The 18,173-nt window shown below is 44.8% G+C and overlaps 1 protein-coding gene across 1 annotated transcript in view; it reads right to left on the bottom strand.

Annotated features, from left to right (window-relative positions):
• Positions 1–3,179: 3,179 nt before the first annotated feature.
• CYP26C1 (cytochrome P450 family 26 subfamily C member 1) overlaps positions 3,180–18,173 on the bottom strand; it is a 30,999-nt gene continuing 16,005 nt past the window's right edge. Inside the window, exons 6-7 of the mRNA XM_073685250.1 lie at positions 10,155–10,730; positions 3,180–7,186 (exon numbers count right to left, since the gene is read on the bottom strand). Of these exons, the coding sequence (XP_073541351.1) occupies positions 6,815–7,186; positions 10,155–10,730 (948 nt within the window). The 3' untranslated portion in view covers positions 3,180–6,814. The remainder of the gene's footprint in view (positions 7,187–10,154; positions 10,731–18,173) is intronic.

The raw sequence follows: 18,173 nt of genomic DNA, 5'->3' as shown, positions 1-18,173 counted from the left end.
AATTAAAGGGTTATTCCCATCTTCTCAAATGCATATTGCTTGTAAACACAAGCACTTTTGCAATTTACTGCTTATTAAAATGTAAAATATAGTTTCACCCTGGCGCTACTGATATTAATAAACCTATATTATCACCAGCGGAAGACTAGTATTCTCATTCCACCAGAGAATTGCATAATCAAAATATAAGTAAAAAACTGTTCGTGCATAATGACACTATAATCCAATAAAACCTTTATGCAAAATCAATTTTGTTATATAATGAAGGATTAGCCAACCTGTTCGGAACTAGTGAGGAGCGCAAGTACTCGTTACTCGAGTTTGCCGAGGGTGCTCGGATGTTCGAGTCCCCGCTGCCGCATGTTTCACTGCTGTTAGACCTCCACAAATCATGTGGGGCAATATGAAAATCACACCTGAAACCAGATAAAAAGGGGAGATGTTGACTTAATCTTTGCATTGTGTGTCTGTGTGTGCGCCACACTAAGCATGTGGAACAGAAAGAGAAGAGAACTGTCTGAGGACTTGAGAACCAAAGTTGTTGAATATCAATACTTTCAAGGTTACAAGTCTATCTCCAGAGATTTTGATGTTCCTATGTCCACGGTTTGCAACATAATCAAGGAGTTTATAAGCGCGATGAGCACAGTATTTGGTAAGTTTTTGATTTTGAAGCATTTTTCCACCTATTTTTTTTTATTGCTTTGTTTTTGATACTTCCTGGTATTTGGCTTTGACAAAACTTTATTGATATACTCATACTCATGTGCAGATAACATGCCTTTTTTTTTTTTGTTTAGTTCCCACAGTGGAAATGGCATTAAAAACACACACTTTTACCTGCAGTTTTTCTTATTACTATATCTATCATATGATGGTGGCAGGAAGGTAGAGGAAATAAATACACATCAATGGAACCCTATGGAATTTCAGCAGCTGTTCTGAGAAAATTCTGTTCATCTATCTACAGTATACATCCGTAGCCATACAAAGGTACAATATGGCCCTATTGCCTTCCATGGATACTCAGTGGTTATACCGGGCTGTAATGGTTTAGTTAGTACTGAAAAACCTGTAAAACAAAAGCCTTAGCCTTACCGTTCCATATAGCATGATTACAGCTAAGAGTATTTTATGTTGCATTTTTAACCCTTTTGGAAACTTTTTTTTTTGCTTTTGTTTGACTAGGGTATATGGATGGGTAATTAGATGGAAGGTAATTAGGATTATAGTTCGTCATTTCAAACGGCGACTTTTAAATCCCCTTTCAATCTGCTGTGAGGCCGCGTCCCAGGGAGAAGCAGACCCTTTCAAATGGATGGGGATTAAACCTTCTATCTGGGGGTGGGGGGAGGAGGGTCGGCTTAGAATAATGAATAAAGACCCTAATGTCAGAGAGTCTACCTTCCAGCAAAATAACCTTCATTCTCATTTAGTCAGGTGATAGATAGATGAATGTGAGCTGCAGACATCTGTTGCGCTGCTTATCTCCAAGAGAAGCTATAAAGACTAAGGCCGGCCATACACATTAGATGGCTGTCGGCTGAACGATGCTCCGGCTGACCGCCATCTCAGCTGAATCTTGCATACAAAGAAGCACTCGTTCGGCTTATGTTAGGGAGAACAATGGGATCGGCAGTCCGAAATCATACATAATAATAAATAATAATAATAATAATACATGTGCCATCGTCATCTTTCCCTACCATCAGTCGGCAATGCCATACACTTTAGACTGTCGGCTGAATCTGTCGATATTGGCAGATTCGGCCCGGAGTCTAATGTGTATGGGGAATTCCATACTCCTCCCCATCAAGTGATGTCAGGGGAGACAGGGATCTATCCAATTTTGGATGGTCAATCCCTTTGTTTTCCCTGAGATAAGCCGCTGCCAAATAAGTCTGGCAGCAGCTCTCTCATAGAGACACAAAAGAACATTGCAAAGTTCAGCGTTCCTGTGTGTAGGGAAATCAGGAAAGATAGTTGTTGGCCAAATGATGGTCAACCTACTGCTGTCTTGCATATGGGAGACTTGAAAGGGTTTTCTAGTTTTGGAAAACTCCTGTCCATTCTCCGGGGACAGCTCTGAGTCTCTGCCGGTGCTCCTGGTCTGTTATTGTCTGCATAATTAATGTCACTTTTGACAGCGCTGCAGCCAGTAACTGAGCGCTGCAGCCAATAACTGAGCGCTGCAGCCAATAACTGTGCGCTGCAGCCAATAACTGTGCGCTGCAGCCAATAACTGTGCGCTGCAGCCAATAACTGTGCGCTGCAGCCAATAACTGAGCGCTGCAGCCAATAACTCCGCTGCCTGGGTTGAAGGCATGAGCCACTGACAACACTGATTGTCTGCAGCGCTGTCGACATGGCATGAGCACTGCAAACAATAGCAGGCACCGGGGGAAGAAGCAGAGACTCTACTCTGGACCAGGGGAAGGTAAGTAAAGAACAGTTTATTTTTTAACACAAACTTCAGCCGGGAAACAGGAGTTTTTCCTAACTGGAAAACCCCTTCAAGCTTAAAGTACCCCTGATCTTTAGACAGGTAGTGGCTTAGCCATGCATGGGTACCAAAAATATTTAACCCTTTCCTAACCTAGAAGTAAAAAGTCAGCTTCCAAAATCACTCTGGTTACTTTTGGCTTATAAGCATTGTTCACATCACTTTTTCAGTCCATGTTGTATTTCCTCTAATGGAGGCCCGTAATGAACTCCACTGTATAGACAAACAATGGGATACATTAGTCATAAAAATAGTACAGTATCTGTTTTTTTATGTAGAAATGTGAACTGAGACTAATTCTATCGACTTTCTTCTTGATTTAAAGTGATACTAGCCTATATTGGGATGAAGCAGATCCATGTGCACCATACAGTAACTAACTGCTTAAGTCATCAGTGCACAAAGAATATTCTATGATTTAGTCTGGGGCCGGTTAGAGGATTACTTCTAGAATCAGCGCCACCCCTGACTATGGACTGTAACTGGTATTACAGCTCAGTTTTACAGCTCCCTTTGATTTACTCCAGTAGGTACTCCTGCTGTCCTGTGTAATGTAAACCAGTGACAATAGGTCATCACCTTTTTGATTATTTCATGGGTAACCAGACATATAAGGACTCGTACAGATATAGAATACATTTATTATGAACAGTGCTGCATGGTAACAATTACAGGCGTCTTATATGTATTTCAGTCCGGCATGCAGCATGCATACTCCCCATGAGTCTGCTTGTATTAGGTACAAATTCCCATCAGCGATCAGTGACATGTAGCATAACGCCATACACGCCGCAGACACCTCCATAACTTTTATTTCCATCTAAGATCAGTGCATTTCCTGCAAATCAAGGCACAATAGTTGGCATGCATTGTCATTCCCATGGTTTTCCAACACTCCCTCTTTTTCTAAATAGCTGGTGATAGTTATAAAACAGGATACACCTGCCTGTGTCAGCTGCTGCTATCAGTCTATGATGCCCTACATCACAGAATATTGGCCAAAGGTGTCTGTTATTGGCCGGCAAGAACAAAAATCATTCATTAATTCATATCCCCCCCCCCCCCAAAAAAAAAATCCCTTTTTTTTTGCAAAAGTTTCATCCAATTGGGGAAAATGATCTGACCATACTATCTATGGGCAGCTTAAGACAGACATCATTATGACAGCACCAAGACCATATATTTCCTGACACATAACATTGGAATGAATGATTGTTGTTCGTAGGTAGTTCTGAACATTAATGACGTCATCATATATACAATATAAAATTATAACCACTGATATTGCTGAAGGTACAAGAACAGGCCAGGAATAAGACATTTTGGTGCCATGCAGGTCATCTAATACCATCAAAATACTCATGCCAATCATATACTACATTTTCAAACTAATCTTTACATAATATATATATATTATATATATATGTAATAAATATTTCATGTGATGCCATCATGGGAACCACTGGATTTGTACAGCTGGTATACAAAATAGTATTCACATACACAAGTAGTAGAGTATATGTGCATGCAATAAGCCCCTAATCAGCAAGCACATTGGTTATTTACAATAGGAGGAAAAATTCAGTGTAGAAGTAATTTGGTGATTTTTTTTTTATTACCCTAATTTCCTAATATCATGGTATTAGCCCCTTTGGTGGTGGGAGCTAATAAATACTCTTGCGGCCATTGGTGTACATAGAAGAGAGAGAACCCAAGAGAAAAGATCAAAATTGGCGTCCCTGTTACGGTGCCAGTTTTTGCCACAGGACTGTGGTTTATTTGCCCCTCCACACGCTTCACCGGAGTTCCCACACACGCTGACTTTATCGGACCAGTTACTTCCGCAAATTGCAGACCGGACTGGCTAAGCATGCTCATCCGCGTAGCAGATGGGAGCCGAAGCTGCCTGCTATTTACATGCACTAGTCCGCTGTGTAAATCAGACCAAACTAGAGCATACTTTTACTTTTGAACCAGACCTGAGGTCCATGTGAGAAATAGATAATTTGTATAACATGTGCAACATCGGACCAGGTGCCGTACATGTTGTGTCCATTTTTTTTACAACGCACTCAGACCAAAAATACGTTCATGTGAACGAACGCTTGCCATGATTAGTTGGCCGCCTATAGTATAGTAAAAAATGCAGTTCCTCTCGAGGTGGGAGTCTAGCACAGATTTACATCACCCAAGAGCAAAGGGAATAGGATCAACTAGGCTGGTCACTCTCTTTCAAAAAGTAGTAACACAATGTCTGTATATACGGCATGTACACCCTTGCATAAAAGATGACCCAGGTAATGGCACCATAAGAGGTTACTGGTTTTCTTCAATTTCTTAAGGCCTCCGTTTACATGAAATTGCTAACAGGTAAGCACTCCTTTGGCTGTTGAATGACTACCCCCCCCCCCCCACTCTATACAGATAAGCCGAAAAGTTATGTTTTCAAAGGGGGGAGCAGCTTATCTCATAAATACTTATTTCTCCTAAATAACAATTATTTCCCTCAACATCATCTGTCGGGGGCCCTCATATCCTCATATACACTATACCGTCCGCTGATCCCTTCAATATCGTTGGTTTCGGCCAACTTTAGTCTGTGTATAGGGCCTTTAATATTCTCTTATTGCTTCACTGAATAGTCACCTACACTCTAAAATCTAATAATTATCGGTTCCTGTTAACGATAAACTGAATTATAATTCTTCGTCTGCATAATCGTTACTTCTGCTAGTCAACTGGCTATAGACCTTAGATGGTTGGAGGACCACTAACGTATCTGATGGCAGATTTCTGAGATTTTCCCTATGCCTTATCAAATTAAGAACTCATTCAGACCAGCGTATTTTTGCTCTGTGTGCTGTCCGTGTGCAATGGACAACACAATGACCAATATTAACTTATGCACAACTTCAATATGGACCACCAGCATCATACACTAGTCTGGTTTTAGAGAACAGTGCATAAAAAAGCAGGCAGCTCCTGCACCCGTCCAAGATGCCAACTGCGGACAAGGCTGGCCCTATTTGTACAGCTGCCATCTGAACCAGGCCTAAGGCCAAATTCAGACATCCGTATGGTCCGTGTATGAACCGTTAGCAGGGCCTCGCCACGGGTCCCCTGAGCCGGGGGTCTCCTGAGTCACACTTGACATATTCCTATGAGTCAGAAGTTCAGGTCAGGAAACATGTATGGACCATGTTGCACAAACGTCTGAATTTGGCTTAAGACTGAGTATAGGCTGGAAAAAAAATCAAGCATGGCTTTTCAATAGATTTTGTGTAAGGACTTGGCATTGAGAGGAAAGGGATGTGACAAACAATAACTGACTGACAGGTAAAGCCGACTAAGTGTTGCCTAATAAATTCCATGGTCACTGTAAGGCAATTTAAATTATTTTAGACTTAATTTATTGATCCAAGTCATGCCTAATCCAGTACTTGTTAGAGGAACAGCCTCCATCCTTGATAAACAGCGCCACTCATGGTCATGTCTGGTATTGCAGTTTAGTCCCATTCAAGTAAACAGGACTGAGATGTAACAACAGGCACAGATCATGGACAACGTGGGAGACATTTGTGGAAGAAAGCAGACACAGTTGTCTAATCTGATCCCCGTTAGATATTTTAGCCCCAAAGATTGACTGGTCCAAGAATCAAGTGCTATATTTTAAGCCTATGGCCTCTTCTGACAACCATCATTGATCTAGAATGTCTAACATGTTGGAAATTGTATCAGTTGAGAGAAGGATCAGACCTCTAGAATGTTTGGCATCACCAATAGAACTATCTGCTCTATGAATCGGGAAATGGTTCATTAAGTGTAGATGTGGTGATCTATCTCCATCCATATCGGAACCAAAATTTACCAATATGATATCTACCAGATCTTCAAGCAAATGTTCCAGGTCTGTTCTCTCATCAGTTGGGTTGAGAATACCACCAATACGGTGGATTTTTTTTTAGATATTTCTAAGGCAAACTTTTTACATTTCAGACAGGACTTTTACAAGATCAGTGCAGGTGGTGAATCACTAAACACCTAGATGGCATTTTGTATGATGATACCTCTTTTAGATTTCAAGCCAAAATATACAGAACTCAAATGTCAGAAATGCGTTTCTTCTTTTTACAGTTTGGCGTCACCCACATCTGTTTTAATGACTAATTACATATAAATATTACATTATAAATAATAAAATCTTTTTCACCTACATTACAGATAGTACAGACCCCCTGCCGGGAATCCAGAAGGAAATAATTTAGGATAAGTGTTAGGAGCACTGCTGGTTGTTCGGGAATGGTGGAGAGATCATACGTTCTCAGATATTGTGTCATTGTCTCTAGAAGTTAAAAATCGGAAGCAGAGCTGCAGTCCATCCACAGGGTGCACGATGGGGACAGTTTGCATTTTTGGGAAACTTGGTGTAGCTAATTCCCATTTGGCAGTGCCCACAAGCTCAATAGTGAGAATTTTCAATATGATTTGTGCCAGTTCTTTGCCAATACAGCTACGAACGCCACCTCCGAAAGGGATATAATTAAATCTGCTGGCTTTTCCTTCATCTCTTTCTGTACGGAACCGCTCTGGGTCAAAAGAGTCAGCGTTCTGATAAATGGCTGCGGTTTCATGAGTATCTCGTATACTGTACATGACGCTCCAACCTTTCGGGATTTGGTAACCCTGTAACATAAAACATGAAAAAAAAAATGTGATAATGAATAAGAACTAAAAAAAAATGCAAAAGTTACATAAAATAACACAATAGAAACAGTGTAACAAATGTATGAGTACATTTTTCATACAATCACTAGCAGTGTCTTTGGCTGATAGGAATCCAGAGTTCTCTTTTTTACCAAAAGGGGGCGATGAAAGAACATCCTTGTGACAAAGATATTCCTTGACATTCATTGAAGGATTCCAAGACCTGAGGTTAGTCTCAGTATGGCTGGATGACTCCTGGATGTGTTGCTGTATGTTTAGCAATTCCCAAAGAAATATGGATTGCATATGGTATGATATAGGGGGAGGGGTAGACTAAGGAATGGGACATATATTTAGGGTTTTTATCACTCACTGTTTCAAGATTGCCCCCTAATTGCAGCATATCATTTATTAAAGGGGTTGTCTCAAGTTCAGATCTGGATAAAATTATTAAGTGCTGGTAAAAACAAGTAACCTACCCCTTATTAAAATCCCCTCCATTCTCAAGAACAGAGGGATTTAAAATTTTAGAGTTTACAATCAATGATCTCTGTTACCGGCCACCATGCAGTTTCAGTGTTCGGTTACCTAGTCAAGGAGTGCGGCGTGTGCATGCTCTACACTTTACAGCCTGCTCGCGCCTCTCTGAATTAGGCCAAGTCGCTGGATTCCATCATGCGGCAGAGACAAAATTGAATCCCCTAGCAGCTTGGGAGAGCGCTGTTTAGACCACGGTGCAACGAGTGAACTGTCAATCTTCATGAGAGCACCGCCCCCAGCATAGCAAGAAGTGGACTGTCGGGCAGCACTGCACTTATGAAGCTTCATCTTGAGGACACCACTTTAATTCTTTAGAACTTACTTGTGTTACTCAACGGCCCCCAATACACTATAGAACAAATTCGTCCAGACCCACCAATTTTGACAGGTATAAGGTCTTCCAGACTCTTCCCTGACAAATGATGTTGAAGTAGAAAAGGATTTCATGGGAAATAAGTCTCCTCCAAAGGAATCTGCCAGTAGCTTATTCCACTCTCCCCACTGAAAACACATATATGCTCATCCAATATATGTGGGGTGGGTGGGATGACTTATTGATGTGTATAGCCAGCTTATCACCTATCCACAGATAATTATATGATCTAGTTAGAATATGACCATCCTGACGATATGCCAACCTCTTCCAATAGGATTGTTGATAACCTTTAAATTGTTGGGGATTTGAATGCGGAGACCCCCACTTATCGCAAAAACGGGGGGACTTTCATCTGAATGTGATCACATATGTGCACTGCCATGCTATTCATTTTCTATGGGAATGGCGGAGATGGCACAGTGCTGTACTTGGCTATCTCCAGCTGTCCCACATGGAATAAATGACATGGCTGTGTGCATACTCAGCCTCTGCTCTATTTAAAGTGGACCTTTCACTGGATTTTTTAAAATAACCTGAGTACATCTTCTGAATTCCTGCTGCTCCACTGATTCCGGAACAGTTTTTCTTTTTCTTCTGTACCATTCCTTACCAAAGTTATACCCCCTGGAAATAATGGTGCAAAATTTCCCTTCCAACTGAGGTTCTATGATACACACCCATAAGTTAAAGGGAAAGTTTGAGGTCTAAGGGGTAGCGTTTCTCCTTATGGAGAGTGACACACCAGCTCTGGCACGTCAAGGTAAGGAGGCTTATTTGCCATGCAATGCTCCTCTGGGAAATTTAATATGCAAATTGCCTCTTCAGAGAAAAAGAGGACTTGTACTGTATAGTGCCACTTATTTGAAGTAGCAATCCTACAAGTCACAATCAACAAGTCACAAGGGAAAGTTTGCACCATTATTTCAAGGGGGCATAACTTTGGAACCAAAGGACACAGAAGGAGAAGAAAAACTGTTCCAGAATCAGTGGAGCGGCACCAATTGGAGGAGGTACTCAAGTATAAGGCCGGCTGCAAACAAACATGTGAAAAATTGTACGAGTTTCATCCAGAAGACTCGGACGATTTTCATCCGATTGTGATCTGAGTGTCATCCATGTGTCAGTTTTTTTTTACTTCCATGCGATGTCCATGTCCGATCCTTTTTCATACATCTACATTAAAAAAAATGTACATGATCAAATACAGTTTTCTAGGTTTATAACGGAATTGTATCTGTAAAAATCGGATGCCACTCGGATGTTCTGTGTGGTATTTGATTTATTTATTTTTTTTACGCACCCATAGACTTGAATAGGTAAACCTCATCTGAGACTCAGAAGAAAGTAGTTCATGTGGAGATTTTTTTTCTCTCACGGACAGTTGAACTGAGAGAAAAATCGTCAACCTTATTGAATAACATTGGTCGTTATACTGTCCGTGTGGTATCCTATCAAAAATCAGACAACACGCCTATGAGTTATACTTATCTGCATGAGCCCTAATTTTACAAAAAAATCCAATGAAAGGAAAGAGGGTACAAACACTCCTGTCCTTGCAATCACTGGATCTCTGCAGATGGATCCCCAACAATCTGGTAGCTATCACCTGTCAAGTTGGAAGAGGTTGACATATATCGTTCAAGGTCTGCAGAAGGGCATATTCCATCCAGTTTTTGCACTGTCCATGTAAGCCACTTCTCAATCTTTACATTAAAACCCATGATATATTGTGACGTTCGATGATCCGCTCTAATATTGGTTATACTTTGATACCATCTATGAGAAACCTCAAGATTTTTCAAAGAGTTAATACTATCAATACACTTGAAGTCCAGCTCATAGGGCATCATCTTACTTATTTATATAGCACCAGCCCTGCTCTCAAATAACCATACATTGAGCCATGCTTCCTGAATATCCATTTCATACAAACATGCTGCATACAATAAGGTACTGAACATGCCCATAGAGAACCAACTTGTACTCCATTTCCCTGGAGACTTTCCCCGCAAAGTAAAAGTTCATACTCACATCCAGTTCAAAGGTTTGCAGAGCCGTCCTGTATCCTCCAGAGACTGGTGGGAGCAGTCTTAGAACTTCCTTCACTACACAATCCAAATATTGAAGCCCCTTCAGTTTCTGTAAACTCAGGTTCAGGTGACAACGACATTGACATGTGGAGCCCTCAAATTCTTCAAGAAACTTGGTGGAACCCAACTGGTCAGGCGAGTCCTGCCGGCACAGTCCGTTATTGCACTGGTGCTCCCATGAGATGCCATCCCGGGTTCTGCTCCTTAAAATCTGTTCTCTTTCATTTCTATCTGCTAAGATGAGTTTTGTCTGCTCCCATATCTGTTTCACATGTCCTTCTGAACCCAGCAGGACAGATGAATGGCAGCCGGCGGTCACGCACTGCTCCTCGTCACCATTATTATTTGGACTGTCTGAAGAATGGAGACACTGGCATTGCTTGATTAACCCATGTGATGTCAGTTCTTGTCTGAGCGTGTGTATAGAAGACGGGTGTTTGAGTAAGAGAAGTATGAGCGACGTGCTGGCACTAGCCGTGGTGAAGAAGGCAGCGAACATAAGCTCAATGGCGGATTCCTAAGAAGACATAACAACGAAACATAATGCACCAATATAATAATGGTGACAGCCTGGGCTAGAAGATGTAATTTGCACTAAAAAAACTGCCTTTCATGACTTGCACTATATATACAGTATATCTATAATTTAACGGGAGATGAGTGTCTCTGTCAGAAGCCTTTATAGACTGCGCAAGTGCGACACGCCTTCGCAGTCTGGCTCCAGACAGAAGCACGCATGGAGCCATTACAGATAAGAGGAGTGTGTATGGCGCCGGAGATCGTGGTATGTGTAGACACTGAACGCATACCACGATCTCCGGCGCCATATTTACATACTTACCTGACCGGGAGGACTCTTCGCCCGGAGACCGGGGCAGGAGTGAAGGCGTCGGAATCGGCGCATGCGCATATCGCTATACAGCGCCATTTTACTGTCTTCAGCAAAATGGCGCCGGACAGCGCGGTATGGGCACCAGCCTCCGGCAGAATAGGACACCGCAGAGCTGGAGCACAGGGAAGAAAGGTGAGTATAAGTGTTTATTTTTTTGTATGTGTGCAACGTGAAAGGGATGAGGGGTGCCATACATACCAGGATTGGGTGGGTGAGGGGGCCACACATACTAGGATTGGGGGATGAGGGGTACCATACATACCAGGATTGGGGGATGAGAGGTACCATGCATACCAGGATTGTGGGGTGAGGGGACCATGCATACCAGGATGAGGAATGGGGTGCCATGCATACCAGGATTGGGGGATGAGGGGTACCATGCATACCAGGATTGGGGGGTGAGGGGGCCATGCATACCAGGATTGAGGGGTGAGGGGATCATACATACCAGGATTGGGGGTGAGGGGACCATGCATACCAGGATTGGGGGGTGAGGGGACCATGCATACCAGGATTGGGAGGTGAGGGGACCATGCATACCAGGATTGGGGGGGTGAGGGGGACCATGCATACCAGGATTGGAGGGTGGGGGGACCATGCATACCAGGATTGGAGGGTGAGGGGACCATGCATACCAGGATTGGAGGGTGAGGGGTGCCACACATACCAGGATTGGGGGGTGAGGGGACCATGCATACTAGGATTGGGGGGTGAGGAGTGCCACACATACCAGGATTGGGGGGTGAGGGGACCACACATACCAGGACTGGGGGGTGAGGGGACCACACATACCAGGATTGGGGGGGTGAGAGGACCATACATACCAGGATCGGGGGTCACGGGACCATGCATATCAGGATTGGGGGTGAGGGGACCATGCATACCAAGATTGGGGGGTGAGGGGTGCCACACATACCAGGATTGGGGGGTGAGGGGACCACACATACCAGGATTGGGGGGTGAGGGGACCACGTATACCAGGATTGGGGGGTGAGGGGATCATGCATACCAGGATTGGGGGGTGAGGGGATCATGCATACCAGGATTGGGGGGTGAGGAGACCATGCATACCAGGATTGGGGGGTGAGGGGACCATGCATACCAGGAGGGGGGTGAGGGTACCATGCATACCAGGATTGGGGCGTGAGGGGACCATGAATACCAGGATTGGGGCGTGAGGGGTGCCATGCATACCAGAATAGGGATGACGGGTACCATACATACCAGGATAGGGATGCGGGGTGCCATGCATACCAGGATGAGGGGTGCCATGCATACCGGGATAAGGATGAGGGAGCCATACATACCAGGATTGGGGATGAGGAGTGCCATGCATACCAGGATGAGGGACTGGGTGCCATGCATACCACATTTCTGGGATGAGGAGGCCATACATACCAGAATTGGGATGAGGGGTGCCATGTATACCAGGATGAGGGGTACCATACATACCAGAATAGGGATGAGGGGTACCATGCATACCAGGATAGGAATGCTTGGTACCATGCATACCAGGATGAGGGATGGGGTGCCATGCATATCAGGATTGGGGGATGAGGGGTGCCATGCATACCAGGATAGGGATGAGGGGTGCCATGCATACCAGGATAGGATAGGGGGACAGGATGGGGGCAGCACATACCAGCATGGGAGACCATATACCAATAAAAATGCTCGCCACCTGGGCGTAGAACAGGTTCAATAGCTAGTAATATATATTTTTTAGACCCTTTTTATGACTTGTGCGACTAGGTGGCATAATCTCGCTGGAATAGGGTGTGGTTTAACATGCGACAAAAATGTGCCAGGAATTGTGGAGCCCAATAATACTAATATTAGATTATGTAAACTTAAAGAGGTATTCCCATCTCCAAGATCCTATCCCAATATGTAGTAGGTGTAACATTAATAATATTAGCAAATACCTCCAATTAGAAATGTAGTATAGTTTTTCTAATTCCCCATGTCTCTTTTCTCATGTGCAGGGCATTGCAGGACCTTAGGTATCCATGGTTACGACCACTAACAACTAGCTAACTGTCACTATATCAGTGGTCGTAACCATGTATGCCTAAGGTCCTGCAATGCCCTGCACATGGGGTAAGAGACATAGGGAATCAGAAAAAACTATACTACATTTCTAATTGGAGGTATTTGCTAATAATATTATTATTACACCTACTACATATTGGGATAAGATCTTGTGGATGGGACTACCAATTTAAGTTCAGATTCATCACTGTCTTTGAGTCTTTTGTCCGGAGTAAAAATGGTCCTAATAGTGATTCTTACTTTGTTTCATCTGGGCTTTATTTTTCTCGGTTGACAATATGGGCCTGGTTTTCCTTATTGAAATGTTTTACTCATTTGAGATTTTTCAAAAAATGTCACAACAATTTTGCTCAATTGTATTCCAGTAACCTGGTGGAGTATCAAACGAATTAATTTATTTATTTTGTGCAGTTGAAGGCTTATGTGATATTTTAAAGGCCGTGCGACTTTTTACTTTAAAAGGGCACAAAGAAGGTAAAAGACAAAAAAAAAGAAAAAACACAGCATCTTTCAAATGTCATCAACCCGATTGTGCCATTTTTGTGAATTTGCTAGAAAAACAGCAACTCAGACAAAAAAGAAAAGTCACTTAAAAAACCCTGTAAATGATGAATTGGGGCATTAGACTAGAAGTTCTTAAAATTTACATAAATTTATCAAACCGCATAAACCACTATGATATTTTAGGACTGTGTAGTCTACGTTTGCACTGTCTGAGAATTAGACCGCTTTGATAAATATGCCTTAATTTGGAATAATTCTTGCATATGACCTCAAGGTGCTTATTGCACCCATGCTGTGACGCCACCGTGTATGTTCCTGGTTTGTGACCACACTTTGTGCAGTATATCAGTCTAGTGATATACAATGATCAGGATTAATTTACTGTGACATCACTGACTGCATCATCACTGTACTGTCTGTGATATCACTGTGACATCAATCCTGTCCTGTTGGTTGACTGTTTGGTCATTATCCCTGCTCTGTGACATCACTGTGTGTCTTATCCCTGCTGTGTGACATCACTGTGTGTCCTATCCCTGCTGTGTGACATCACTGTGTGTCCTATCCCTGCTCTGTGACATCACTGTGTACTATCCCTGCTCTGTGACATCACTGTGTGTCCTATCCCTGCTCTGTGACATCACTGTGACCTATCACTGCTCTGTGACATCACTGTGTCTTATCCCTGCTCTGTGACATCACTGTGTCTTATCCCTGCTCTGTGACATCACTGTCCGTCTTATCCCTGCTCTGTGACATCACTGTCCATCTTATCCCTGCTCTGTGACATCACTGTATCTTATCCCTGCTCTGTGACATCACTGTGACCTATCCCTGCTCTGTGACATCACTGTGTCTTATCCCTGCTCTGTGACATCACTGTGTCTTATCCCTGCTCTGTGACATCACTGTGACCTATCCCTGCTCTGTGACATCACTGTGTCCTATCCCTGCTCTGTGACATCACTGTGTCTTATCACTGCTCTGTGACATCACTGTGTGTCCTATCCCTGCTCTGTGACATCACTGTGACCTATCACTGCTCTGTGACATCACTGTGTCTTATCCCTGCTCTGTGACATCACTGTGTCTTATCACTGCTCTGTGACATCACTATGTGTCCTATCCCTGCTCTGTGACATCACTGTGACCTATCCCTGCTCTGTGACATCACTGTGTCTTATCCCTGCTCTGTGACATCACTGTCTTATCACTGCTCTGTGACATCACTGTCCGTCTTATCCCTGCTCTGTGACATCACTGTGTCTTATCCCTGCACTGTGACATCACTGTCCGTCTTATCCCTGCTCTGTGACATCACAGTGGCTTATCCCTGCTCTGTGACATCACAGTGGCTTATCCCTGCTCTGTGATATCACTGTCCGTCTTATCCCTGCTCTGTGACATCACTGTATCTTATCCCTGCTCTGTGATATCACTGTGTCTTATCCCTGCTCTGTGATATCACTGTGTCTTATCCCTGCTCTGTGACATCACTGTATCTTATCCCTGCTCTGTGATATCACTGTGTCTTATCCCTCCTCTGTGATATCACTGTGTCTTATCCCTCCTCTGTGATATCACTGTGTCTTATCCCTCCTCTGTGACATCACTGTGTCTTATTCCTGCTCTGTGACATTATAACTGTCCGTCTTATCCCTGCTCTGTGACATCACTGTGTCTTATCCCTGCTCTGTGACATCACTGTGCGTCTTATCCCTGCTCTGTGATAACACTGTCCATCTTATCACTGCTCTGTGACATCGCTGTGCGTCTTATCCCTGCTTTGTGACATCGCTGTGCGTCTTATCCCTGCTCTGTGACATCGCTGTGCGTCTTATCCCTGCTTTGTGACATCGCTGTGCGTCTCATCACTGCTCTGTGACATCGCTGTGCGTCTTATCCCTGCTCTGTGACATCGCTGTGCGTCTTATCCCTGCTCTGTGACATCGCTGTGCGTCTTATCCCTGCTCTGTGACATCGCTGTGCGTCTTATCACTGCTCTGTGACATCGCTGTGCGTCTTATCACTGCTCTGTGACATCGCTGTGCGTCTTATCCCTGCTCTGTGACATCGCTGTGCGTCTTATCCCTGCTCTGTGACATCACTGTGCGTCTTATCACTGCTCTGTGACATCACTGTGCGTCTTATCACTGCTCTGTGACATCGCTGTCCGTCTTATCCCTGCTCTGTGACATCACTGTGCGTCTTATCCCTGCTCTGTGACATCACTGTGCGTCTTATCCCTGCTCTGTGACATCGCTGTGCGTCTTATCCCTGCTCTGTGACATCACTGTGCGTCTTATCCCTGCTCTGTGACATCGCTGTGCGTCTCATCCCTGCTCTGTGACATCGCTGTGCGTCTTATCCCTGCTCTGTGACATCACTGTGCGTCTTATCACTGCTCTGTGACATCGCTGTCCGTCTTATCCCTGCTCTGTGACATCACTGTGCGTCTTATCCCTGCTCTGTGACATCACTGTGCGTCTTATCCCTGCTCTGTGACATCGCTGTGCGTCTTATCCCTGCTCTGTGACATCACTGTGCGTCTTATCCCTGCTCTGTGACATCGCTGTGCGTCTTATCCCTGCTCTGTGACATCGCTGTGCGTCTTATCACTGCTCTGTGACATCGCTGTGCGTCTTATCCCTGCTCTGTGACATCGCTGTGCGTCTTATCCCTGCTCTGTGACATCGCTGTGCGTCTTATCCCTGCTCTGTGACATCGCTGTGCGTCTTATCACTGCTCTGTGACATCGCTGTGCGTCTTATCACTGCTCTATGACATCGCTGTGCGTCTTATCACTGCTCTATGACATCGCTGTGCGTCTTATCCCTGCTCTGTGACATCGCTGTGCGTCTTATCCCTGCTCTGTGACATCACTGTGCGTCTTATCACTGCTCTGTGACATCACTGTGCGTCTTATCACTGCTCTGTGACATCGCTGTCCGTCTTATCCCTGCTCTGTGACATCACTGTGCGTCTTATCCCTGCTCTGTGACATCACTGTGCGTCTTATCCCTGCTCTGTGACATCGCTGTGCGTCTTATCCCTGCTCTGTGACATCACTGTGCGTCTTATCCCTGCTCTGTGACATCGCTGTGCGTCTCATCCCTGCTTTGTGACATCGCTGTGCGTCTTATCCCTGCTCTGTGACATCACTGTGCGTCTTATCACTGCTCTGTGACATCGCTGTCCGTCTTATCCCTGCTCTGTGACATCACTGTGCGTCTTATCCCTGCTCTGTGACATCACTGTGCGTCTTATCCCTGCTCTGTGACATCGCTGTGCGTCTTATCCCTGCTCTGTGACATCACTGTGCGTCTTATCCCTGCTCTGTGACATCGCTGTGCGTCTTATCCCTGCTCTGTGACATCGCTGTGCGTCTTATCACTGCTCTGTGACATCGCTGTGCGTCTTATCCCTGCTCTGTGACATCGCTGTGCGTCTTATCACTGCTCTGTGACATCGCTGTGCGTCTTATCACTGCTCTGTGACATCGCTGTGCATCTTATCACTGCTCTGTGACATCACTGTGCGTCTTATCACTGCTCTGTGACATCGCTGTGCGTCTTATCCCTGCTCTGTGACATCGCTGTGCGTCTTATCACTGCTCTGCATGTGTTCTCTATGAGAAAGCAGTCAGGAGACATGTCTGGTGGCGCCTGACTTTCCAGAGAACAAAGCGATTGACAGTCTGAAACGAGACCTGCCCAATGGACATCTCCCCTGATGGTCAGTTGGCTGCCCCCCCATATTAGACCCTTGATATTGGTGGGTTTGGACGTCATTAGTCTGATGTGTATGGCAGGCTTAAAGCTGTTCTTTCGGCCTTAGGCAACCAAAGATTTTCCTGCTCATTGATAGGAGATGAGATCTATAAAATGCATGTACTTGTGACGCGCCCCCTGGGCCAGTGTTGTTGGGGATACCCGGAGCCGGATCAGATGGGGGTTGTAGTCTCCGAGTGGCTGTGACCCGGTCCGTGCCCAGGGTGTCAAGCTCAGTGTGTGGCAGTCCTTATGATGTTACTAGATGTTCTTTTGTGTCGACTACGCCACCCGTTGAATTGCGGTCAATACGGCCGCCGCTGCAGCAGGGTCCGCTGAGGCTGGTGATGTATGTGCAGCTTAGGTAGTATAACCCCCAACGGGAGGGGTATAGCCTCAGGGGGTCAGTTGCAGAGGATGGGGGTTGTGGTGGTGCAGCGGGGATGGAAATGAGACTCAGAGTCGGGCTGTGCAGTTCAGGGTTTGTTTACTTACTGCAGTTGTTCTGGTCACTCCGGCCTTAAGTGACCACCCGAGCCGTGCTGCGTCCACCAGGTCCTGGACTCGGCCAACCCCCAGGTGATTCTGGAGCGTGGTCCTGAGCTCCCTTTCTGTCCTGTCCTCTTCTCTGGCCTTCCCCACCAGGGATCCACCTATGTCCGGCTCCCTCGGGCCTCTTGGTGGTAAACCCTTGTCTCTGGGTTCCCTGACCCTATTCGTGGTCTGCCTTCCGGGTGGATTT

This window comes from Phyllobates terribilis, unplaced genomic scaffold (assembly GCF_046119375.1).
Source record: "Phyllobates terribilis strain yellow unplaced genomic scaffold, ASM4611937v1 Scaffold_5__5_contigs__length_657084704, whole genome shotgun sequence".
Taxonomy (NCBI): Eukaryota; Metazoa; Chordata; class Amphibia; order Anura; family Dendrobatidae; genus Phyllobates; species Phyllobates terribilis.
Note: the sequence above shows the minus strand (reverse complement) of the source record. Positions and strands in the feature narration are given on the sequence as shown.